General features: G+C 41.1%; 1 protein-coding gene across 3 annotated transcripts in view; it reads right to left on the reverse strand.

Annotated features, from left to right (window-relative positions):
- Nucleotides 1–18536: 18536 nt before the first annotated feature.
- KAZALD1 (Kazal type serine peptidase inhibitor domain 1) overlaps nucleotides 18537–25328 on the reverse strand; it is a 34322-nt gene continuing 27530 nt past the window's right edge. For all 3 annotated transcript variants that reach the window (XM_028730470.2, XM_077930168.1, XM_028730469.2), the window contains 2 exons: nucleotides 24611–24758; nucleotides 18537–20055 (listed from right to left, as the gene is read on the reverse strand). In XM_028730470.2, coding sequence (XP_028586303.1) covers nucleotides 19958–20055; nucleotides 24611–24758 — 246 coding nt within the window. In that variant the 3' untranslated portion in view covers nucleotides 18537–19957. The remainder of the gene's footprint in view (nucleotides 20056–24610; nucleotides 24759–25328) is intronic.

The raw sequence follows: 25328 nt of genomic DNA on the forward strand, positions 1-25328 counted from the left end.
CCTGATGTTGTTGTTTAGTCGTTTAGTCGTGTCCGGCTCTTCGTGACCCCATGGACCAGAGCACTCCTGTCTTCCACTGCCTCCCGCAGTTTGGTCAGACTCATGTTTGTAGCTTCGAGAACACTGTCCAACCATCTCGTCCTCTGTCGTCCCCTTCTTCTTGTGCCCTCAATCTTTCCCAACATCAGGGTCTTTTCCTCTTCTCATGAGGTGGCCAAAGTATTGGAGCCTCAGCTTCACCTGATATGTAATCTGAAAAACTGGTCCAGAAAACTGTGTGGTTGTTTTTTGACAAAAATAGCTAGTAGTTAATTAAGCGGTTTAGAAGTAGTGGGATTTGTTCCTAGGTAAATAAGATTACACTTGTCCTTTCTGCAGGCTTTCCAGTGGTCAGAAAAAGAGACTACAGCATTCTGTTTTCTGAAACTCACCCATCATGCACTCTTTGGTTTTCCCAGTTTCTTCTTTGTGCACTCCAGTCCCTGCCAGAAAAAAACTCAAGTTCTGCAACCCTCATCTCCACAGTGGTTTGGGGTTGTTTTTTTTGGGGGGGGGGAGTTTGCAATTGAAATATTTCATATAAAAATAAATGTATGCTTTCTCAATAAAGAGGCGTGGGGATGCAAAAAGAGGTCTGTTTACATAATTATCCTCATCACAGAATGTTAAGTTGTACTGTTGCAGAATTGTAGAGTGTTTGGGCAACGTGTTCTGGATCCCCTGGTGATGATGAATCAGTGGCAGCCTTTTCTCTAACAAACTGAAGCCCTTTCTGGGTCTCTATCCTAGGCAGCAGAGCTCTAAAGAATCCCCTCCTACACGGAGGATGAATAGGGACAGCCGGGCAGCAATAAAAGTGTCAGGACTGTCTCCTTGTGCATCATTGGGCTACGGTATTTCAGCAGAGCAAACTGCACAGAGGCTAATTATTGCTTCCCTCCACCCCAACTCTCTCCCAATTTAAGATGGATCTGACTGTCAGTAGAGGTGACAGATGAAGACAAAGCACAGGTACAGCTCCCATGAACTCCAGGCCTGGCTACATCATTCGAGAGAAGCTGAGAGCACTGGAGAGTGGGGGCTCCTGTGCAGAAACATTAACTCTTCTAGTTCTGGAATATATCTGGATTGGTGAATTAATAGCTGAGAAGCTTCTGTGAGTGTGTCCCCCTGTTGGACACCTACTTTCAACATATATATCAGATATTTTATGATGTGGAGGCAGCAGTCCCACAGAACCTGCTGCTAAGCACTAGGAGTTCCTCTTTAATCTCCATAGGCTTTCAGAAACATGGGGGGGGGGAGCCTTGTTGGCATATAAACAGGAGAGTGATGATGGCATAACTCAAGGTAGCCAACATGGTGCCCTCCAGATGTCATAGGACTACATAATGGCCAGATGATGGGAAACACAAAAAACTACTCGGATCCATGCTTTTTCTAGGCACAAGGCAAGTGGAAGTGTGAATGAGCCCTCTTTCAAACACTGTGGTTTATTTAGTTTTATTATTCAAAAACTTGCCAGCACTAAGTTTCTCTGCTCTGAAGACCAGAGCCGAAGCAAATTGCTAATCTGGGCATCTCTGAAATTCAAGTGTTTCACTCTGAAACATCAGAGAAATGTTTGTATTTCTTTGTCCATTGAAGGGCTAGATTTCTTTCTAGTTCCTAACAAGTAGGTCCTATCCTGTACCTTCAGGAGACTAGTGAGACTTTATTACCAAACTTTGTTTATTCTTGTCCTTCTTTCATTGCTACTGGACCAGCCACATTTCCACCTAAAATATGGCCAGTCTGAAACAGATAAATTCCCCTTTTTGAAAGGCCCATATGCTGCTACCTTGTGCAAAACCCTTCAAACTTTAATTAAAGAAGAACATAAGGACCATTTGCAAGTTCATGGTCAGGGGAGACTTACGGTAAACTAAATCAGCATAGCCATTGTGAGAGGACAGTGGTGTGTCCCCCCCCCACCTTGAAGGCCTTCTTTCTCTCTCTCTCCCACCCACCAACTCCCACAGGATTCTGCTTTAAAAGATGGGCCTTTTCTACAGCAGTACTCAGGCCTATCAGATTTCTAGCCCCTCAGGCCTCAGTGTGAGGGGCACAATTTCATCTGTTTTGCCAGAAAGACACAGGGAACTGGCAAGAAGAGAGACAGATGCTCCTTCAGCAGGAGCCTGTGCTTTAGTTATTACAATAAGGGAAAAAATGCTAGTTATGTATTCTCCTGTGCTAATATAGGTGATGAAGAGGTCACAGGCTGTTTTACGTGTTGCATGATTGCTTGGAATGTATGATAATGTAGCTTCTTACTCTGATCCTCAACTGTCCTAAGTCTGGCCCAATTCCCCCAACACTTGGTTCATGCCCACATAAGAGTGCACCCTTGTGAACTGAGCTGGGTTTCATTTACTTTTTATGAAGGAAATTGGTAGTTTTGGGAAGAGTTATGTAATGACTTATAGGCAGTGCTTTTTTCTAGAAAAATGGTTGCTGTACTCACCATGAAGCTGTTGCAGTAAGTGCTACATTTTTAACAACAACAAAAAGGTGCCTGTACTGCATACCCTTGAGTACCTCCTGGAGGAGAAGAAGAAAGCACCGAGCAAGACAAACTTCGACAAGTAAAAGAAAAGAGATTCAACAGACCAGCCAAAATGTTGCCATTACTAGCACCTTTTCTCAAGGATCTATATAAAGGAATAATTAAAAAAAAGATGAGTGGAATGGTCTGTTGATATATGGGAAGTATCACAACTCTGAAATTACTAGCTTCCTTGTTAGCAATCTAACAGCAAACTTGAAAAATCCAACACCTTCTTCTTAATTATCTGTGTTGTATGTGTTTTTGAGCCTGATGGTCTTTCCTAACTACTAGCATCACTTGATGCATTCGAATGGCCTATTTCTAAGGAGCTGTCCTGTTGCTTTCAGGGCATTCTTCTTACTCAGTATGCTTCAGTTCATATGGGTTTGGGAGGCCATCCATGCCAGGTTTGTTGGTGCAGTGAAGGTGATGTGCTTCCAAAAACTCTGAAGCAATCACCTTGTGATCTTTCTTTGCAGCACTTGCCAGGAAGAGATGTCCCAAGGGCCGCACAAATCCCCATTTGGATCTGTTGTAGTACTGCTTTAGCTGCCAGACCTGCCTGTTGCTCATCCCCATCACTGCACACAAAGCTATCCAGTTTTGCCCCAGTGTGCGATCTGTTCCTTGTCAGCTGTTAACAAGAGGAAGTGGCTGGATTTTCCTCTTCACAGTTGGCAGATTTTAAAAGTCCAGGCAAGTGGTAAGGGGAACCTGAATATGGAGAGGGGGCTCAGGGTTTTACTGGATGTAGTTGTTCTTTTGTCTACTGGGACTGCATAGATGTACTCTGATTAAATTAATTTCCACATAATTTTGGCTTAATGGCAAATTAATGAATTATCATGCAGGAAAACAAGAGTGATCTGCTAGCTAGGATATTTGTCTGTATATTCTAATTGCTGTGCAACTGTTTCAGAGTGCAGTTACCTAGTTAGAAATCTTTGGCTTTTTATTCTTTTATTTGTACAGATTTAAGATTAGGAAGTGGTGCCCCAAAAGCAGAGTATAGGGATAGATGTTAACAACCTTAAGAAACAGATAGAATAAAGCAATATTTAAAATGTCATGTTTGAACATTCATAGAATTGCAAACATCGGCGCAATAGAGTAATGACAATGTCTAAGATGAGTAAGATTTGTACCATTCTTCTTGGGAGGAAAAGCAAACTCTCATTGGTTAAACTCCTTAGGAATGATACAACACTCACTTGAATGTTGACTATCTCTTAGAACTATTTGTACCATTAGCAGCATTCCTCAATTGCCAGTGAGATAAATCAGTAGGATCACACAATTAAATGTTCCCAAGTACTATGATCCCAGGCAATATATTGGCTATATTCTTACATTTTGTCCATAATTATTTAAAAAGACGTGGTTCAACATACCAATGCTGCTGCTCCTTTTCTCTCTCTTCTGTTTTGCCCCTTTATGCTCAAGCGATGAGATGCAACTCTTTCAAATTAATTGCAGGTTTAAATTGCCTCTCTACCTAACATGTTTTGTAAGTATATCACCTGCTTTGAACGGAGCTGTGGTTTTTCTATGCAGTTCAAAGCAGGCCAGGAGCAAGAGAAATGCCTAATCTTAATGAAGTGACAGACCGTAGGCAAAGGCAACTACAGACCAGGACAGTAACAGATAGCAAGGGCTAGGGTGGAAATGAATGTGAGGAAAGACAACAAGCAGCTAAGCTGCTTTCTGATAAGCTCTTTCTCCACAAAACAGTCCCATTACTCAAGGAGATAACCTGGAGCTGAGGGTCAAAAATGACTGAAGCCAGAGCTACTACTGATTTTATGAATGGGTGTACTCCTAGCTGACTCCTAAGCCAAACCACATGCAAATACGGGCTTCTCCTTTCTGTCCACTGACAATTTATTGCCCTGTATCCTATCACCACTTAGAGTCCATTTCCCTCCAGGAAAGACAAAAATCAGCTGTGCCATATTTCTCCTAGCAAGTTTGACCTAGACAGTAACACAGGTCTTGAAGAGAAATAATGATCTTTGTGGTTACAATTTAATTTGGTAATTTACTGTATAATCACTGTGTCGTGACTGCCCTAATCAGTGCTTATATTAAAGGGCACCACCTGTTATTCTACTGCTGATATAAAACTATTCTGAATCTGGAAGAACTCAAAATAAATAACATATGTTACAAACAACACATCATTCCATGGAAAACTGGGGGGGGGGGCTATCAATGAAAAGAAAAGGTGAATCTGCCATATAGGTTCTATTAAATTTGGCTTTGATTTGTTTTTTTTAAAAAAAACTGTACCAGCTTGATTGTCACTTCCCTCCATGTCCTATCACCCAATCTCCAAGACAAATTACAATTGCCTCTCAGTAAGACTATCAATGTGCCATGTTTAGATCATAGAGAAGAAGCATTTTTCATGGCTGCTCCAAATTTAAGACCTCCCTTCCCCTTTGAGACTTGCTATCCAAGCTTGAACATTTAGAAAAACCACGAGAAGCCATTTGTTTGAACTGGCTACTGGTAGTCAAGGTTTAAGTGAGCTTCATGACTAAGGAAGGATTAGAGCCTGGCTATTGTGCAGTGTACCACGCTGAATCCCTTAAGGGATTCTATAAAATATACAAAGATTGTGCAGCCGCTGTAATCCTGATCTTCAATAGATTGCAGTGCAGATGAATGCAAGGATAATGTGGTAGGACCGTCCCCTTTTATTTTGGTCAAAGTACACTTGCAGTGTGAATCTCTTCACCTAGTGTTATGCTGCTGGTGTTTTGCCCTTTTTCTGAGATGAAGATCTAGCAACATAAGCCCTGCATTGTCTAAGTAAGCATATCCTTTCAATTTCCCATGTTAGGACCATGGGTGCTTGTCCTCAGGGCACCCCAATTTCACTCTAGGTATTTCTATATGAGTTTTTCATTGGCATCCAACCCCATTGTCAGATCCACTTCATTTTGCCTCAACTATCCAGCCATTACTTGAAATGGACTGATAGCATGTTGTAGAGTTCTCCTCAAGTGGAATGTGACTGCAAGGTTGAAAATGTGACAGACCCAATTCACTTTGGAATGATCATAGTTCTCTAAATCTTGCAAAGCATCGTGTCAGATTGAGCAGATGAATTATGGCTGCTTACTCTATTGTCACATTCTTTAGGAGAATGATGGAGATAGACTAAAACAAGTATTTTGAAGCTCTATTGCTTTCAAGGGGAGAGTCAACATAGTGCTTAAATCTGTTAGTTTTGACAGTGATTCAAAGCACTTAAAAAGGATTTAACTTTGCTCTACTTCATTGCTTATTTTCATTCATTTTAATGTAGAAAAGTTGCATGATGCACCAGTTTTATGTAATGTATAGTGGCATGATTTCAAAACAGTATTAAGCTGACAGCAACATTTTACAATTTTTCAAGCTTAATTCCTTGGTGGTGTGCTTATCCGGTCATGGCCAAACCTGAGTTCAAGACTGGAGGGGTAAAATTCTGGATTAGCAGCCCAGTCTGTGGCAAGAGCCAGCAGGGAAAACAGTTTCAAACACAGGATCATAGAATTGCAGAGTTGGAAGAAAACAAACTTGCTCCATCTTCCATGTGACATCCCCTTAGATGTTTGAAGATGGCTATCATATCTTCTGTCAGTCTCCCCTTTTCCAGGCTTAACATACCCAGCTCCTTCAACCATTCCTCATAAGGCTTCGTTTCCAGACCCTTGATCATCCTGGTAGCCCTCTCTGCACATATTTCAGCTTGTCAATATCATTCATAAACTCTGGTGCCCAGACAGTATTCCAGGCGGTTTCTGACCAAGACAGAGTAGAGCAGTACTATTACTTCCCTTGATCTGGACACTATACCTCTGTTGATGCAAACTGCAATAGCAGTCACTTTTTTGCTGCTGCATCACATTGTCAACACATGTGGTCTCCTAAGACCCCTAGATCCCTTTCACATGTTCTACTGACAAGCCAGATGTCCCCCATCTTATATTTGTACAGCTGGGTCTTCCTGCCTAAGTGTAGAACCTGACATTTCTCTCTACTGAAATTCATTTTGTTCGTTTTGGCCCAGTTCCCCAATCTGTTAAGGTCATCTGGAATCCTGATTCTGTCTTCTGCTGTATTAGCTACCCCTCACAGTTTGGTGTCATCTGCTAATTTGATGAGCATTCCCTTCAATTCCTTCATTCAAGTTGTTTATAAAGACATTGAATAGCAACAGGCCCAGGGCAGAACCCTGTAGCACCCCATGTGCCACTTTTTTCAATGATGAGGAACCATTAATGGGCACTCTTTGGGCTCAGTCAGTCAACCAGCTATAAATCCACCTAACAGCTATTTTGTCCAGCCCACATTATGGAGAACGCTAGTATCAAAGAGACCAGGCCTCTCCTCCCTGCCCCCACCACAGTCTTGCCAGTATATCCTTCCTTTCCCTTGCACGTATCAGGGGACCAACTTAGATATTATTCATTAAAACCCTCAGCCAAATCCACAGCCTTCATCCATTTGCCATGACTAATATCAGGCATTTGAACGTTTTTATTAAACTCTGCCGTTTCCTCTCCTTTTTAAAGTTTAATAATAAATTGGATGTCACATTATAGCTGCATTTATTAAAACCCACCAGAGCTTGCTCACTCAGTATGCTGCAGCCTTGTGAATTATTGAAGCCCCCCTCAGCCCCCCTCACCCATGAGGCCCCTTTGCTTCAACTGCAAAAGGTGTTTTCCCCCTTCCCCATTTTATTTGCCAGACAGAATAAGTGCCAGCAAGAGACAGAGATAAAGTGGCTTATTCTTTTAACTGAAATTAGAAAGTAAGTATTCAAGCGGGAAATGGGCATGTCACTTACGGCTACAGAGCGGAGCCTCTGGTTAAAGTTAATGGGGAATTTTAAGAAGAATATTTGAAATAAGATGCAAGAGGAAGATGCCAAATATTCTGTGATATAATGTGGCGATTCAGAGTGCTTGTTGGTTGGGCCACCTCCCATTGCTCTTTAGATATTTGGATGTACTCACCATCCAAATAGATGATGGAGATGGAAAGTGGCAAAACCCTGCATTCCCTTCTCTAGCCTCTGCACATTTAGCTCCCATGAGCTATAATATCATCATATATATGATGCAACCCCCCTCCCTTTTCCCTCCCCATGAAATAGCATGCAATCCAAGAAGGAGTGTCTGAAAACATTCTATATGCTTCCAATGAAGAGTATTTTAACAAGCCCTTGGGAGATTGGAAAACATACAACATAAGACAGCCAACAAGGGGGGCAGGTTGACAGGAATGTTGTTGATCTAAGGAGGAAATTGTTGGGGATGCTGGAAGAGAGGTTTTCTTTAAAGAAAACCTGCTACAGCAAAGATAGACTTCTAATGACCAGTGAATACAAAGGACCAGGTGTAACTTATGATTTCATCCTGCATAAATTAATCTCCAGCCTGGCAGAGACAGAAAGATTCTTCCCTACAATCACTGTACTCTATACCTAATGCAGGTACAGATATGTACACTTCCAGGAGTAAATCTAAACATGTATTTCTGTATTCATAACATTTATCTGGAAGGCCAGGATGGCAGAGTGGACCAGGGTAGATAGGGAGGCAAGGAGGCGGCAATTTTTCTTTGGACTATGTGGGTGTCCAACAAGAACCTTGTAAAGGATGGAGAATCCAAAGAAAAAAATTTCTAGACACTGAGGTCCAGCGCCAAGGGCCTTCTGGCAGTTCCCTCACTGCGAGAAGCGAAGTTACAGGGAACCAGGCAGAGGGCCTTCTCGCTAGCGGCACCCGCCCTGTGGAATACCCTCAGATGTCAAGGAAATAAACAACTATCTGACTTTTAGAAGACATCTGAAGGCAGCCCTGTTTAGGGAAGTTTTTAATGTTTGATTCTATTTTTAATATTCTGTTGGGAGCCTCCTAGAGTGGGCAGGGTATAAATAATGTATTATTATTATTATTATTATTATTATTATTATTATTATTATTATTTACTATTACTATTACTACTATTATTATTTTCTGCCAGCAGAAAATGCAAATAGATGTTTCCAACACACTGATGGATGGAAAAACCGCATCCATCAGTTTCAAAGGTTTTCAGCTTCAAGCAACACAAACAGAAGATTGCAATGTGATTGAAGAGATTGCCAGTAGATGGCACTATTTAGTGGACAATCATTGACAAACAGGTAGTGGGAGGAGAAATCCTAGAATTGTGCTTTGTGAAGAGTGAATCTGAAGCACTTTTCAAAATAACCACAGACATATTTCATTTTTTATTGTTTTCTAAGAGAAGTGTTCCAAGTCTTGTTCTTGAAACTTAAAACATTGTACCTTGGCATCTTCAATTAAAAGATCAGATAGCTATGGATCAGGAAGCAAATAAGGGGAGAGACCTCTTCCTTAGACCATGGAGAGCTGCTGTCAATCAGAGAAGATGGTTCTGACCTAGATGGATTTTTTAAAAAAACAACCAGCTTCCACTTTCTTCCATGAGTTCCACAAGTGAGTATGACTGGGAAGCCGGGAAGCCCAACAGATGCACTTGATCCCATTTCATCTCTGTGACCCAACAACAGAATCCGGATCCTCCAAGCTCTTCTTTTTTACAAGACAAGAAGAAAATGTGACCAATGTTTATAAGACAATGCATCTCATCTGAATTAATTGGCTGTTTTGCTTTGTTGACTCTTGCCAGAAAGGACGTTCTGCCCTGAAGGAAACCAGGAGCAGTTCCTTGGCTTCTGTTAATGGAGTAATGCACTCACTGCTTCCTCCATCTGTGCTCCAGTCTTGACACTGAAACTATGGCCTGTCATAGGATAAAATGGCTGGTTTCCCCCAAAGGCTGATCCATATGCATTGAGTCATAAATCTATGTTTCTAGCTATGAGGTGGAGATCTCTGACTCCCTGGCCTATATTTCTTTTTTGGCAAACTGCTGTGTAGCTGGATAAGTGATGAAACCCAGAGCAAAGAGATGTGATATATGGTCCCCTTTCGGTGCGGATGCTTCGATTAAACAACTGTTCTAGAAGGTTCCATGTTGTACACATCCTAAATGATGCCTCCCCCCCCACACCCTGCGAGTGGCTAGTCCAAAGCCCGCACAGCATCATAGGCACAGAGTCTCTCTGTATTCATTTTTCTCTCATTTTTTTCACCCCCTCCTGTTGCGGTTATTGAATTAAAGGCTGAAAATGAGGAAAATACGTTAAAGGCTTTTTTCCTTTTTTTAAAAAAAGCTTGAACAACAGCTCTTAAACATTATTACCATAGTGAGCCTCCCTAGGGCATGATTAAAAACTTTGTCAAGCTCCTCTAAGTGTAACTAAGACAAAACAGACAGTTATTATGGCAATGCTTATTTTGGTCCACTGCCCAGAGGAAAACTGATTCAAATGAAGGAGAGAGAGCTGTGCCTTCCCTGGTGTATGGCAGACTCTAGGGTGCCTGGGGGAGGAACCATAGCAAAGAGGAACACCCTGAGCAGGAACTGGTTTCCTATGAACCCCCAATGCCAACACAAAGGCAGCATACAGCTATTATAATAGCAAGAGGGGGAGCGAAGTAGCACTAAGGTTGACATTACTTTTTCTCTCCTGGAAAGGCTTCGGTGCCTTTTAAAACCTGAATGCCAAGAATAAATTCAGCAGATGAAGATTCCGCCCTGCCCCACCACAGAGGTGCAGCACTGAGAAATGCTTCTCCTGTTCCATATCTGCTTGTCACACAGGAAATCTTGCCCTTTTTTAAAAAAAAAAATGGTGCGGTGACCCTACTTGAAATTTGTTGGTAAACAGAAGTAGTGTGGTAGGTGGAGGGAAGCCCAGGCACCACAGAGTTAATGGAAGCTTCCAAGCCACCACTTGGACGCCAGTCGCTGTCCCGGAAGGAGTGCCAAACCAGCATATTTTAAAGTAACAACAAATAACTTTAATTAAGTTCTGTGGCAGTGACAGATTCCGAACAATTAACCTTAGGCCCGGTGCAGAGAGGGTTATTTTCTTCTTTTAATTTTTAAGTGGTGTTGAAACAAGGAAGATTTGTGACCCTTGAGACTCTCTCTGCAGCAAAAGAACAGGCTGAGCAGTCTTCAGCATCCTGTATGAACTCCCCGGTTGATAGAATTTAATGGTGGTGATGGAATGAAGGCATTTCTGGGAAAGAACTGAAATCAGCTTTATATGCCTCAGCCACTACTCTATTCCTACCACAGGCTGGAAGGGGGTCGTATGGCAGGTCTTAGTTATTTGGGAAGCTGGTCAGTGGCAATAGAGTCAGGTCTGGGATCACCAGGCACATTTTTTAGGTTTGCTTGACCTAGGACCATCTATGAGAGACATACAGTGGTACCTCGGGTTAAGAACTTAATTCGTTCTGGAGGCCCGTTCTTAACCTGAAACTGTTCTTAACCTGAGGTACCACTTTAGCTAATGGGGCCTCCTGCTGCCGCCACGCAATTTCTGTTCTCATCCTGAAGCAAAGTTCTTAACCCGAGGTACTATTTCTGGGTTAGCGGAGTCTGTAACCTGAAGCATATGTAACCTGAAGCGTCTGTAACCCGAGGTACCACTGTACCTTTAAATCAGTGGTTTTCAACCAGTGTGCCGTGGCACCCTGGGGTGCCTTGAATGATGGTCTGGGGTGCCGTGGGCAATGCTGACCTGTCCCTCTTTCCTTCCCTCCCTCCTCTGATGCCCTCTTGTCTCTCTGCCTCCCAAAGGCTTGCACAGCTGTTATTTGCAGCAGCCCTGGCCATAAGCTCTGCTGGCAAATGGTGCTTCTAAGAGACACCTCTCTCTGAAGCAGGTGGGGTGGGGTGGGCAGCTCAGAGACCAGGGACAGCAGCAAGGAGAGGAGAGAGGAGAAGAGGCTGAGGGCACACTCCATAAGGGAGGGTGTTCGAAAAAGGATGAGAGGCTGCCAACTCTGCAGGCAAGGGATGACATAACTGGGCTCCTGCAGAAAGATTGTAGTTGGTTAAGGGAGTTGCGGACTCAAAAAGGTTGAAAACCTTTGCTTTAAATAATTGTTATGATAAATGGATGGGGGAATATGATGCAGTCAAGTGATGGTATGATGAAACACTCGCATGTAGCTGTGTGGGGTGCGGGGGTGAGGGGGGAAGGACAGCTGTAATGACACAAACATTAAACAGACATTGATGCTTCAGGAAGCTCAAGGTATTAAGTCACACACACTCACCCTTAAGAGGATGAATGCACTGAACATCTTACTATATGTTCATTCCATTGCTGAAGCTAATCACCCCTCCTCCCCCATTAATTTCTCTGGTTCTTTTCTTTTTTTTCTTTTTTAATAAGAAGAAAGGTTTTGTCTGTTTTTAAAACTGGTATCCTTTAGTTTCTGTTAGCTCCCTTTGTTTAAGCGCCTTACATTACTGGCTGTCTGGCTTGTATCTAAAGCCAGGCATGGCAATATGGCTTGCGTACATGTTAATTATACACAGGTATAATTAATGAATGCATGGGGGATAATTTGTGGAGGGGACTTTTCTCTCTCTCTCTCTCTCTCTCTCTCTCTCTCTCTCTCTCTCTCTCTCTCTCTCTCTTCTAAAGGAAGGCCTGGGCCAGCAGCTCACTTTTCAGAATGTTGCTTATTCTGTTCTAACCGAGTCCTTAAGGGGAAGTGTGATGCAGTGGCTAGAGTGTCAGACTAGGACCCTGGAGGCCTGGGTTTAGATCCCCACAGATCCCCTTGTGCCAGTCACCACCTCTAAGCCTAACCTATGTCACAGAGCTTTCATACTGATAAAAGGCGGAGGGGAGTCATGTGCGCTGCTCTGAGTTCCTTAAAGGAAAGGCAAGATAAAAATGGAATTAATGAATTATTATTGGCTCCAGAAAATTTTACAATATCTTAACAAGATATTGACAACCCTGTACAGTTATAGGAAGCTTTTATAAACATCCTCAAACATGATATGCAATTTAGCCTATTTTTTCTCTTCATAATAATAGGGTTGCAGCCTGGGATTCCTCTCCCAGGAAAGTGTACTTGTTTCCTATCCCACCTGTGCTTGACCCCAGTTAATACCCCTGTCTTCAATAAGTATGAATCCTTTTTATTTAAAAACATCTCTACACATCTTACCGTTTCAACTTCCAGCAGTAATCAATTCCACAGGTCAATTGTGCATTGTGGAAAGCAGAGGGGAAATCTTTTTTAGTTGGTTAAGAAAGCTGCTGTGTATAATTTTCTCTTTGTCCCACAGTTCTAATACTTACTGATGGGTTTATGCATGTCAACACATGATTTCCTGGGGACAATTCATTTATGTTTATCATACAATAAATACAACCATCATGTTGCACCATATTTGCTTGCAATAACTTGCAAGGGTGACAAAGAGCTTTGTTTAAAGATGAGTGCAGTGTCTGTCAGAAGTGAGAAGAAGCTTCAATGCCAATTTCATTGCTTGAGATGAAGATTAACCATTGTGTGAACTGGTCATTTTGCTCACTGTTCACTCAGCATAGGTAATAGGTGAGAGCAAGTGCATCTGATGGCGGCACATATGCTTAAAACTTGCATTCTGAGAGCAGACTCTCCTCAAGCTAACCTTCTAGGTGAGAGGTGAAAGCAATATTGTACATTGGTAGAATTCAGCCTCCACTTAGCATACCTGTTCCTCTCTTAGACCAACCTGAAAATCCCATGGTACCCCTAGTTGTACTGTTTGAGCTGCTGCATTGAATGTCAGCATGACACTGTGTGGGCCCCTAACATAGGCAGCAGAGCTCTGTTCAGAGCCCGGTGGGAACTGCCTTTGAAATTTCCTACAAAGCTCCTGCTGTAGCTGTCACTCAAAGGCATTGTGAGAATCAGTGGCTCCCAGATTCAATTGCTCAGTGCAAAGGGCCTGAGTGGGCAGGAGCAAGCCCTCCCAGGGTTGGGACCCCTACATTGCCCGGGGTGCTGATGCTGAGTCTGGTAGCAACTATGGAAACCTCACACACATACAGATCACTTGGTTTCCACAGTAAACCTAAACCTATGAATTGGCCATTTAACTCTGCTTACACACAGACAACATGAGGTGTCGAATGAGTACACCCACTGACTCTGCCTCCAACATTCAATAGAGCCTGCCTTTGTACAAACTAAACACACATTGGCTTTTCTGCACAGTTGAGGATCCTGCTTTTTGAAAGGTCCCAGATCTGGGGCTCCCAAAGCACAGTCCATGGACCAGCTGTGCTCCATGAGCTTTATACAGGTGGCCCACAGCAGCGACTCTGCAGGGCGGCAGAGCTATGTGTGAGTGACGAATATTGTGGGCACACACAGCTGCTGCTCTATCATTCTTAGACCCCAACCTTCTTAGGCCCCGGTGATGGAGCAGGGAGGATGCTCTGCTGTACTCAAAAGAATAAAGCCATGGCAGCAAAATCTCAAGCAGAGAAAGAGGCTGAAAAGGCACTTGGAAAGGAGTGGAGAGTTGGTTCATAGAAGCGAAGGAAGCAGCGAGAAGAAAAAGAAAGAGAGTGAAGGCTTATAAAATTCAGGGGGAGGGAATCATTAAGTGATCTGGCAACACCTTCAGTGATTTTCCAGTGGTCCGGGTGAAAAAAAAGCATTGGGAACTACTGTACTGTCCCAGATTACACACACAGGGCCTACATGCATACAATCTATATGCACATAGGATCTGTTCACAAGGTCTGTTGGATGTGTATAGATTGGATTATATCCTATCACTCTGCAGGCATTCATTGTAAACCCCATATCATGTGAACAGGGGAAGCAGGCATACTGTTCCCTGTAGAATGGCACATTGCTCATGCACACTTCATTTAGCACACTGCAGCAGTGGCCATCAGATGCAAGTTTATATGAGTCCTCCAAGCTTGTGATCTGCTCACATAGTGTATGTGGTGTTTATGTGTCAGCTACTCTGAGACCAGTTTATAAATTGATTAATTGCTTCCAGAACTGAAAACAATCCATTTCCAAGAATCAAAAGGAGCCCATACGAATCCTATAAAGAGACCATTCTGTTCATCTCTTGTTTGTTGAAAATCCTGGTTTGGCAAAGGACTACCCACCAGCTCTTCTGAATGAGCATATGATTTTATTCCTGGGGGAGGCACCCAGAAACCAGAGTTTCATCTAAGGATCTCAGCTGTGAAGGACAAAACAGATGTGTACACATCCTCAGGAGCTGCTCCCTCAGGACTTTTGATGAGACCTGAAAAGACCTTTGAAAACGCAGTGGGAAAGTGGATCTGTCTGCTAGCACTTCAGGAAATACAATGCTTTCCACCCTGCCCTGCTTTTGATTTTGTTAGAAAGCAAAGGACAGTAACAAATATAACCACACAAATGAGATCACAGATGAATCTGTACAAAAGGCTTGAGAGAAGCTGCTGCATAGAAGTCAGGCCTCCAATTGCGCTTTAAAGTGAGATTCTCCCAGGTCTGCTTTATTTTCAGGAGTGAGAATTGTGGTTCTTATTCAAAGGTCAATCTTGTTACGGTTGTCTCCACATACATGGATAAGTCACAAAACCAAAATTTAACTAAAGATGGCAGACTACCAATGACTTTTTTCGAACTTACAGACAATATGGATTTGATTGACATTTGGAGGATAAAGAACCCTCTAGGTAAAGAGGGAACATTCTTTTCTGAGGCCCACCTATCCTGGACACGAATCGACCAAATCTGGATATCTAGAGGACTGGCACCTAAGACTAAAAAAATAGAGATCTACCCCAAAACTTGCTCCGACCATAACGCTTTGAAAATAGACTTGAGACTCACACCAGCTGGATCCTTCAGATGGAGAATGAATGACTCTTTGTTTAGAGACCAGGAGATTGTAAAGAAGGCCCAAAAAACGATGAAAGACTACTTTGAAATAAACTTGAACACTTCGGTGGAAAAGAAAACAATCTGGGACGCAAGTAAAGCTGTTATGAGAGGGTTTCTGATACAACAGAATACTATTAGGAAAAAACTCTGGAATGGTAAAAAGGACAAGATTTTGGAAAAGATAAAAGACGGAGAGAAAAGGTTGAGACTTAATCCAAAATCAAAAGAAGTTTTAAGAGAAATAAAATTCCATCAAGCACAATACGTGAAACTGATAAATCAAGAAGTTGAATGGAAAATTAAACAGATGAAACAAAGATCATTCGAATCGGCAAATAAATGTGGGAAGCTGCTCTCATGGCAGCTGAAAAGGAGACAAAAATTGAACTTTGTTACCAATCTAGAGGTTGATGGAGAATGTATTCAGAAACCAGAAGAAATTAGAAAGTGTTTCCAGAGATACTTCAAAAAATTGTTCACTCAAGGACCCCAAGTGGAGACTGAGATAAATAAATTTTTAAAAAGCTATGGCCTGGAAAAACTAACACAAGATAAACAAACAGCCCTGAATTATAAAATAACACAACAGGAAATTGAAAGTTCCATTCAGAACGTGCAATTAGGCAAATCCCCGGGCCCAGACGGACTTACCTCCAAGTATTATAAGACATTGAAGGAATATTTGATCCAACCATTGATGGAGGTATGCAACCAAATTATGGAAGGGAAAGGGGCACCAGATTCGTGGAAAGAGGCATTCATCACTTTGATACCAAAATTGGAATCTGAAAAGACTCAACTTAAGAACTATCGTCCTATCTCACTCCTAAACGTGGATTATAAGATTTTTGCTGATATTTTGGCAAATAGATTGAAAAAAGTTTTAAACGAAGTAATTCATAAAGACCAAGCAGGCTTTCTCCCTGGTAGGCATTTGTCTGACAACACTAGGAACATTGTGGATGTCCTGGAACTACTACAGACAAATTTGAATACGAAAGCAGTTTTGATATTTATAGACGCGGAGAAGGCCTTTGATAACATATCTTGGAAATTTATGAAGAAAAATTTGGAAGGGATGGGAGTGGGAAGGGCGTTCCAAAATGGTATCGAAGCAATCTATTCAGAACAAAAAGCTAAATTGATAGTAAACAACGTGGTGACAGAGGAGTTCAAAATTGAAAAAGGAACACGACAGGGGTGCCCCTTATCACCCTTGCTATTTATTTCTGTCCTGGAGGTTTTGCTGAACTTGATTAGGAAGGACCAGCGGGTGGAAGGAATACAGGTCGGAGGAAAACAATATAAACTGAAGGCCTTTGCAGATGATTTGGTTTTGACATTACAGGAGCCAGAACCCAGCACAAAAAGAGCTTTAGAACTAATTTCTGAGTTTGGTCGGGTGGCGGGATTCAAGTTAAACAAACAAAAAACTAAGGTCCTGGTAAAAAACTTGACACCTTTAGAAATAGAGGGGTTTCAGAAGGAAACAGAACTAAATGTGGTTAAAAAAGTGAAATACCTGGGGGTTAACTTGACTGGGAAAAAATTGAATTTGTTTAAAGATAATTATGAAAAATGTTGGTCTGAAGTTAAAAAGGACTTAGAAATCTGGTCAAGACTGAAACTTTCCTTGTTGGGAAGAATTGCAGCAGTTAAGATGAATGTATTGCCAAGAATGTTGTTTCTGTTTCAGGCCCTGCAGATCGTGGACAGGGTGGAGTGCTTTGGAAAGTGGCAGAGGGACATTATGAAGTTTGTCTGGCAGGGCAAAAAGCCCCGAATAAAATTTAAAATACTAACAGATGCGAAGGAAAGAGGGGGATTTGCCCTGCCGGACTTAAGGTTGTACTATGAAGCTGCATCCTTCTGCTGGATGAAAGATTGGTTTTTGTTAGAAAACACTGATGTCCTAGATCTGGAAGGGTTTAACAATGATTTTGGGTGGCATGCATATTTGTGGTACGACAAGGTAAAGTCTCATAAGTTATTTAAAAACCATATTGTCAGGAAATCTTTGTTTACTGTCTGGATAAAATACAAGGACTTACTCGAAAACAAGACTCCGAGGTGGCTGTCACCGATGGAGGCTAAGGCCACAAAAATACTTAATATGGGGGGTGGCTGGGCAAAATACTGTGAAATAATAGAAAAAGTGGGTGACACTTGGAGGTTGCAGAGTTTTGAAAAATTGAAAGGAAAGGTGCGAGACTGGTTTCATTACGCCCAAATTTTAGAGATCTTTAAAAAGGACAAAAAAATTGGTTTCCAGGTGGAAAAATCAAAATTAGAGTCAGAACTACTTGAACCTAAGACGAAAGTGCTTTCAAGAATGTATAACTTGTTGCTTAAATGGAATACTCAAGACGAGACAGTTAAATCAGCCATGATAAAATGGGCACAAGATATTGGGTACAACATTATGTTTGAAGACTGGGAAAGGTTATGGACCACCGGTATGAAATTCACGGCATGTAGTGCCTTAAAAGAAAACATTATGAAAATGATGTACAGGTGGTACATGGCCCCAGTCAAACTTGCAAAGATATATCATTTGTCTGACAATAAATGTTGGAAATGTAAGGAGGCTGAAGGAACATTCTTTCACCTTTGGTGGACATGCCCGAGGGTGAAGGCTTTTTGGGAAATGATTTATAACGAGTTGAAAAAGGTACTTAAGTATACCTTTCATAAGAAACCAGAGGCCTTCCTCCTGGGCATTGTAGGCCAGAGAGTGCTAAAGAAAGATAGAACTTTCTTTCTATATGCAACTACAGCAGCAAGAATTCTTATAGCCAAATACTGGAAGGCACAGGAGCTACCCACACTGGAAGAGTGGCACACGCAACTGATGGACTACATGGAAATGGCTGAAATGACTGGCAGAATCCGAGACCTGGGAGAAGAGGCAGTGGAAGAGGACTGGAAAAAATTTAAGGACTATTTACAAAAACATTATAAGTTATATGAATGTTGAGAATTTGCTAAGTTTTGAGAAAAACATGCTTCAGTATTGAGATTCGGAAATGATTGAAACTAAGTTACGACTGAGAAAAGTTTAATTTTTAGAGTAAATAATTAGATGAAAATACAAAAAACACATGAAACAAGGTATTAATTTGCTGTTTATTTTTATTGTAAAGAATGCAGGGATGGAGGATGTGGGGAAGTCCAGTTGATGATGAAAAAAGATTTGGAAAAATGAATTTACTTTTGTTTGATTTTTTCTCTCTTTTTGTAAAATAGCTTTTGTTGTGTTATTGACGTTGTATTGACGATGTACTTTGACCTTGGAAAACAAAGCAATAAAAAAATATTATTTAAAAAAAAAGTCAATCTTGTTACATTGCTGTACACCAGGGATGGGGAACATTTTTCAGCCAAGGGCCCCACATTCATTTGTGGTTAACCTTTTGGGGACAGCATACCTGTGGTCGGTGTGGTCAGACACACACCACTGTCCATCCAGGCAAGCAAGAGTTGTAACCACAGTTAAAGGACACATTTCAGCCAGATGAAATCACTAAAGGAAGATACAGAGCAGGACCAGTGAGGGTTGGGGACCTGGGCAGAGCCCTGAGGATTCAGCGGGTTGCAGGGATATGCATCCCTACTGTATACCATTGTAACCTATCCGCACTGTCTTGAGTATGGAAGAGTTGATCATGCCAGTGTATTTGCATAAGAGCTTCATATCTACTGCTACATGTGAGTGGTAGTTTCACTTTAAAATTGTCAAGGCATTCAGCTTATATGGCGAATAGTGTCTCATACAATGCCACTGCAGTTGATCTGGAGGGCAAGAGCTGATCCAAACTGAAGAAACAGACCAAAGAGAAGTACAGATCAAGGCTAAGAAGACAACTTGGAGTCTGTAAGGTAAGGAACTCAGGTATGGTGGGCAGGGTAGAGAACAAGCGTGTGGAGAGCATCTGGAACAGAAGAAATAGGATGGGTTCTCATCCCAAGAAGGGGTCTCATAGCTTCGTCTTTTCTCTAGAGTCTGTGCTGTGCCATCAAATTGTCTAGATGAAGCCCTGGTCTCTGATCAGACTAGTCAAAATATCATTCATGCAATTATCAGTTGCATAACTGGTTTTTAAAAAGTAAATTGAAGTATGGAGGCAACTAAGGTTCTTGTATCTGCTATCTGCATTGAGGATAAAGCCTCTTGTTTCCTCAAGGGGTGTTTACATAAGTGTTGAGACATGTGTGAGGTCAAAGAAACTATATTCTCCAAAAGTGATCAAGGTACCATTTAATGCCCATTTGCTCTAGGATCAGCTAAAAAAAACAAACCCCCTCTTTCCACTTGCTTGTTGTCCCCTTCACCTAACAAAAGAAGGGGTCAAATGATTAAATACACAAATCTTCCCCACCCAAAATTAACTGATATCCAAACTGTCCATAAAATATTTTCAGCACAAAGGTTCAGTACTGGCTATCTCAGTAGATGAGGAGGCAAATGTTCAAAATGGAATAGATGTACATTTCTCTTCACTTTGACAGCTCCATCATGCATGTGCCATCAGTAATAGTCATATGAGTCATCGTCACTCTCCATGTCATCATCTGGCCCTAGTCTGGGCATCTTGGGCAGGGCCAATTCAGTCATGTTCAGCTGATCTGCAAGTACAGGGCACAAAGCAAATAATTAGTCCTTGAACAGTGTTTGTATTCTTTGCTATCTATCCTTCACCAGTGTGGGGACATTTGGATGTTGTCCATTTTACAAGCAGCCAAGAACAGGGCTGGCCCAAGACTCAATTCTGCTGCCTGAGGTAAAGGACAAGATGTCACCACTACCCCATTCCATGGGCAGAAACTTACCAGATTGACAGCTGAATCTTACTCATCCTTAGGGGACTCAGTGCAGGTCCCATGACACACCCTTCTCTAGTCTCCAACACAGGAGAATAGCTGGGACAGGGGTTCAGAAAGAATTGGCTACCGTCCCTGTCCACATCTCAGCATCCATTGCTTGAAGCAGCTGCCTTGTCTGACAAACAACTTGTCAAACATTTTATCTCCATGTCTTTGTCTGCATTTCTTTTCACCAAACCAATAAATCAAGCAAGCACACATGTCACAAACAATAGCACGCTTAAGCTAATATTTGGTGCTAATTGTTTTTGCAGATATTTTAAATTGAATGCTAAAGAGGGATATCCTGATACAGTGAACAAAAAGTAGAATTTGGGCCCAGAAGACATCTGCCATGGAACTGCTTAACTCTGTGTTGAATTGTGACCATAGAGAAGAACTAAACATTACGGGAAACACATGGCTATCACTGAAACTGGGAGCCCCTTGTTAAGAACCCCACCTGTTCCTTTGTAGCATGTAGTTCAACTACCCTCATATCTTGACAGCATTACATTAGCTTTTTGAAAATCCCTTTACACACAGGACTTGCTGCCACCAAAGAGGGTAGGAAAATGTTGATTGTAAAGAGGATGTAATCTAGGGGAAATGGACACAGGGCTGCCAGTTTGGTTGGCAACCGTGTTTTGGTAATGTGTAGTTCTGCCCTGAGTGTGAGGAAATGGTATTCCATATATCTGAATTCCTTTTATTTAGAAAACAATGTTAACAACATTTTACTAAGGACTAGGTTGGTATAGTCAGTAGTTATGGATAAACCATTTGATTCTTTAAAAAAAAAAGCTTCAATTTGAGAACTGATGTGGAGAAAAGAATAATTTGGGACGCAAGCAAGGCCGTGATGCGAGGTTTCCTAATACAACAAAATTCCATAAAGAGGAAAAAGCAGAATGAGAGGAAAGAAAAACTTTTGGAAAAGATAAAAGAAGGTGAAAAGAAATTGAGGTCTAAACCAAAGTCTCATGAGATTTTGAGAGAAATAAAGTACTACCAGACGCAATATATGGAATTGATGAATCAAGAGATAGAATGGAAAATAAAGCAAATGAGACAAAGAACATTTGAATCGGCAGACAAATGTGGGAAACTTCTGTCATGGCAACTGAAAAAGAGACAAAAATTGAATACTGTGACAAGTCTGGAAATGGAGGGAAAAATTATCCACAAACCAAATGAGATAAATAATTGTTTTCAAAGTTTCTTCAGGAAACTATATGCACAAGGGCCAGTTAATGAGCAGGAAATAGAAGAATTTATTAAGAAGTATGGATTACCAAAGATCTCAGATCAAAGTAAAATGATTCTGAATGAGAAAATAACAGGACAAGAAATAGAGGGCGCCATCCAGAATATGCAATTGGGAAAATCTCCAGGACCAGATGGCTTGACGGCTAGATACTACAAGACATTGAAGGAATGGTTAATACAACCATTGAAGGAGGTCTGTAATGAAATTTTGGAAGGGAAAAAGGCACCCGAATCGTGGAAAGAAGCTTTTATTTCACTTATACCGAAAACAGAGACTGAAAAGAACCAGGTGAAAAACTACCGCCCTATATCATTACTTAATGTGGATTATAAAATTTTTGCAGACATTTTAGCAAAAAGATTGAAGAGAGTGTTGATAGGGGAGATTCACAAGGACCAAACAGGCTTTCTTCCAGGGAGACATATGTCGGACAATGTGAGGAACATTATAGACATTTTGGAACTCTTGGAAGTGAACATTAACAGAAAGGTGGTGTTAATTTTTGTGGATGCGGAGAAAGCCTTTGATAATATTTGTTGGACCTTTATGAAGAAGAATCTCCAAGGGATGGGGGTAGGCCAAGGTTTTGAAAATGGTATAGGTGCTATATATTCTAAGCAAAAAGCAAAGTTGATTGTGAACAATGTGGTTACGGAAGAAATACCTATAGAAAAAGGTACACGACAGGGATGCCCAATATCCCCCTTACTTTTTATAACAGTCCTGGAGGTTTTGTTAAACATGATTAGAGGGGACCAATTGGTTAAAGGAGTTCAGGTCGGAGCCAGAAATTACAAACTAAGGGCATTTGCAGATGACCTGGTATTGACTTTGCAACAGCCAGATACTAGTACCAAAAGAGTATTAGAATTAATTGAGATATTTGGTCAGGCAGCAGGATTTAAACTGAACAAACAAAAAACTAAAGTGTTGGAGAAAAATCTAACAACGGCAGAAAAAGAGAAGTTTCAGAGTGAAACAGGTTTAGTAATAACAAAAAAGGTGAAGTACCTGGGTGTGAACTTGACTTCTAAAAATGTGAATTTATTTAAAGACAATTATGATAAATGCTGGACAGAAGTGAAGAAAGATCTAGAAATATAGTCAAGGTTGAAACTTTCCTTGTTAGGTCGAATTGCTGTTATTAAGATGAATGTATTGCCTAGAATGTTGTTTTTATTCCAGACACTCCAGATCTTGGACAAGATGGACTGTTTCAAGAGGTGGCAAAAAGATATATCCAAGTTTGTCTGGCAGGGCAAAAAACCCAGAATAAACTTTAAGATCTTAACTGATGCAAAAGATAGAGGGGGGTTTGCCCTGCCGGACCTGAGACTTTATTATGAATCGGCAGCGTTCTGCTGGTTGAAACAATGGCTGCTTCTTGAGAACACAGACATTTTGGATCTGGAAGGGTATGACAATAGATTTGGTTGGCATGCATATATATGGTATGACAAGGTAAAAATACATAAAGGTTTCAAAAACCATATTGTCAGGAAAGCACTATACAATGTTTGGATAAGATACAAAGATCTATTGGAAAGTAAAACTCCCAGGTGGCTATCACCAATGGAAGCTAAAGAGACAAAAAAACTTAATATGGAGTCCAAATGGCCAAGATATTGTGAAATCTTAGAGCAAGATGGTGAAAGGGTTAAATTACAGAGTTATGACAAATTAAAGTCTAAAGTACGAGATTGGTTGCACTACCTTCAGATAAACGAGGTATTCAAACAGGACAGGAAAATAGGTTTTCAGATGGAGAGGTCGAAATTAGAAACAGAATTGTTAGAACCCAATACTAAGAACTTGTCAAGAATGTATAATTTGCTGCTGAAATGGAATACGCAAGATGAAACAGTAAAATCAGCTATGATCAAATGGGCACAAGACATAGGTCATGACATTATGTTTGATGACTGGGAAAGGTTATGGAATACTGGTGTTAGGTTTACGGCTTGTAATGCTTTGAGAGAAAACATAATGAAAATGATCTATAGGTGGTACATGACCCCAGTCAAACTTGCAAAAATTTACCATTTGCCCAATAATAAATGTTGGAAATGTAATGAGACTGAAGGTACTTTCTATCACCTTTGGTGGACCTGCCCGAAGATTAAAGCCTACTGGGAAATGATCTATAATGAAATTAAAAAGGTCCTTAAATGGACATTTTCTAAAAAACCAGAGGCTTTTCTCCTGGGCATGGTGGGCCAATTGGTGCCAAGGAAGGACAGAACTTTTTTCATGTATGCTACCACAGCAGCAAGAATTCTTCTGGCAAAGTATTGGAAGACGCAGCAGCTACCCACTCTGGAAGAATGGCAAGCGAAGGTGATTGACTACATGGGAATGGCAGAGATGACCGGCAGAATCCGTGATCAGGGGAGTGAGACAGTGGAAGAAGATTGGAAGAAATTTAAAATATACCTTAAAAATTGTTGTAACATTGAGGAGTGCTGAGATGTTATGGTGTTAAGAAACAGAGAATTGCAGCTGTAAATCATAAATTTAAGGAAATTATAATGAAGATGAGTTAATTAATTAAATGAAGGGTTGCTGTTAAAAGGGAAAAATAAGGATGCAGAAAAAGGGAGGTATGGGGAAGTCCGGGAAATAAGGTGAAGGAAAATAAGTTTAGGAAATTATACATGTTTATTTGTATGTTTTGTTTTGTTTTATTGTTTGTTTTTATTACATGTTTGGAAAATTAATAAAAATTATTTTAAAAAATAAAGAAAGAAAGCAACAGAGCAGTGAAAAAAAATAAAAAAATAAAAAAAAGCTTCAATCGTAATGCAGTTGGTTACACAGGATATATGAAACACTACTTGGTAGTTAAGGAGCACTGATAGCAGCGGCTGCCTGAAGAATATCAGATCAGCGGTTGCCTGAATAATATCAGATAGCTCAGAAGAGGGGAAGACTAAAGAGACATTGAAGATCTGGTCTCACATATGGCAAAGGGTGTTTGGTGTGCCGGGCCTGAAATGTCAACACAATGAATCTGTCAGGAGGAGGAGAGGAAGAGTAGGAACTACTTACCAGGAGTGAGAACCATGAGGCTGGCTGGAGCTGCCACCTGCCCAACGTTGTTCCTTGCAAAGCAGCGGTAAGTCCCCTCATCAGTTACCCGCACAGCTTGAATCTGCAGCCAGCTGGTCACCTCATATTTCTGAGGGCCTCCCCTAAACTAGAGTTAATTATATACCAACAGGAGAGACACAATTCCATTATTAAAAACTTTACAGCAAGTTGAATGCTGCTGAAATCTCCACTGGGTAGTTATTGAGACAGTCTCTGTATCACAAATCAATCAATTCAGGCATATCTAAGGTATTGGTTGCACAGAGTCAAATCTCAGTTTTAGTATTGCTCCATTTGCCCTCCTTTCAGGTGAAGCACTATCATGTTCTCTGAAATATATTTTCTTACACAAGCATATCTTGTCATTTATAAATGCTACCACTGTCACATAGGATATCTTTTGTTATTTAGAAAGCCACACACCTGGAATGCAAAAGCTGTTGACTCATTTTCCTGTTCTAAAGAAGGGCCAAAAAGACTGAATGTTTCACTTTAAAAGGTCTCCACGACCTCTGAGGCATGCATATTTCTTCTTTATTATTTGTCTTCCTATAACTTAGACCCTTTTTCTCTTTTCCTAATCCCAGCAGTTAGAGCAAACAATTAGTCTCTTTCTGTCATCTCTGTACATATTTGGAAACTGTAGGATTCCACCATATTCCTTGTTCTCACTTTA

The sequence above is a fragment of the Podarcis muralis genome, chromosome 6 (genome assembly GCF_964188315.1).
Source record: "Podarcis muralis chromosome 6, rPodMur119.hap1.1, whole genome shotgun sequence".
In the NCBI taxonomy this organism is placed as follows: Eukaryota; Metazoa; Chordata; class Lepidosauria; order Squamata; family Lacertidae; genus Podarcis; species Podarcis muralis.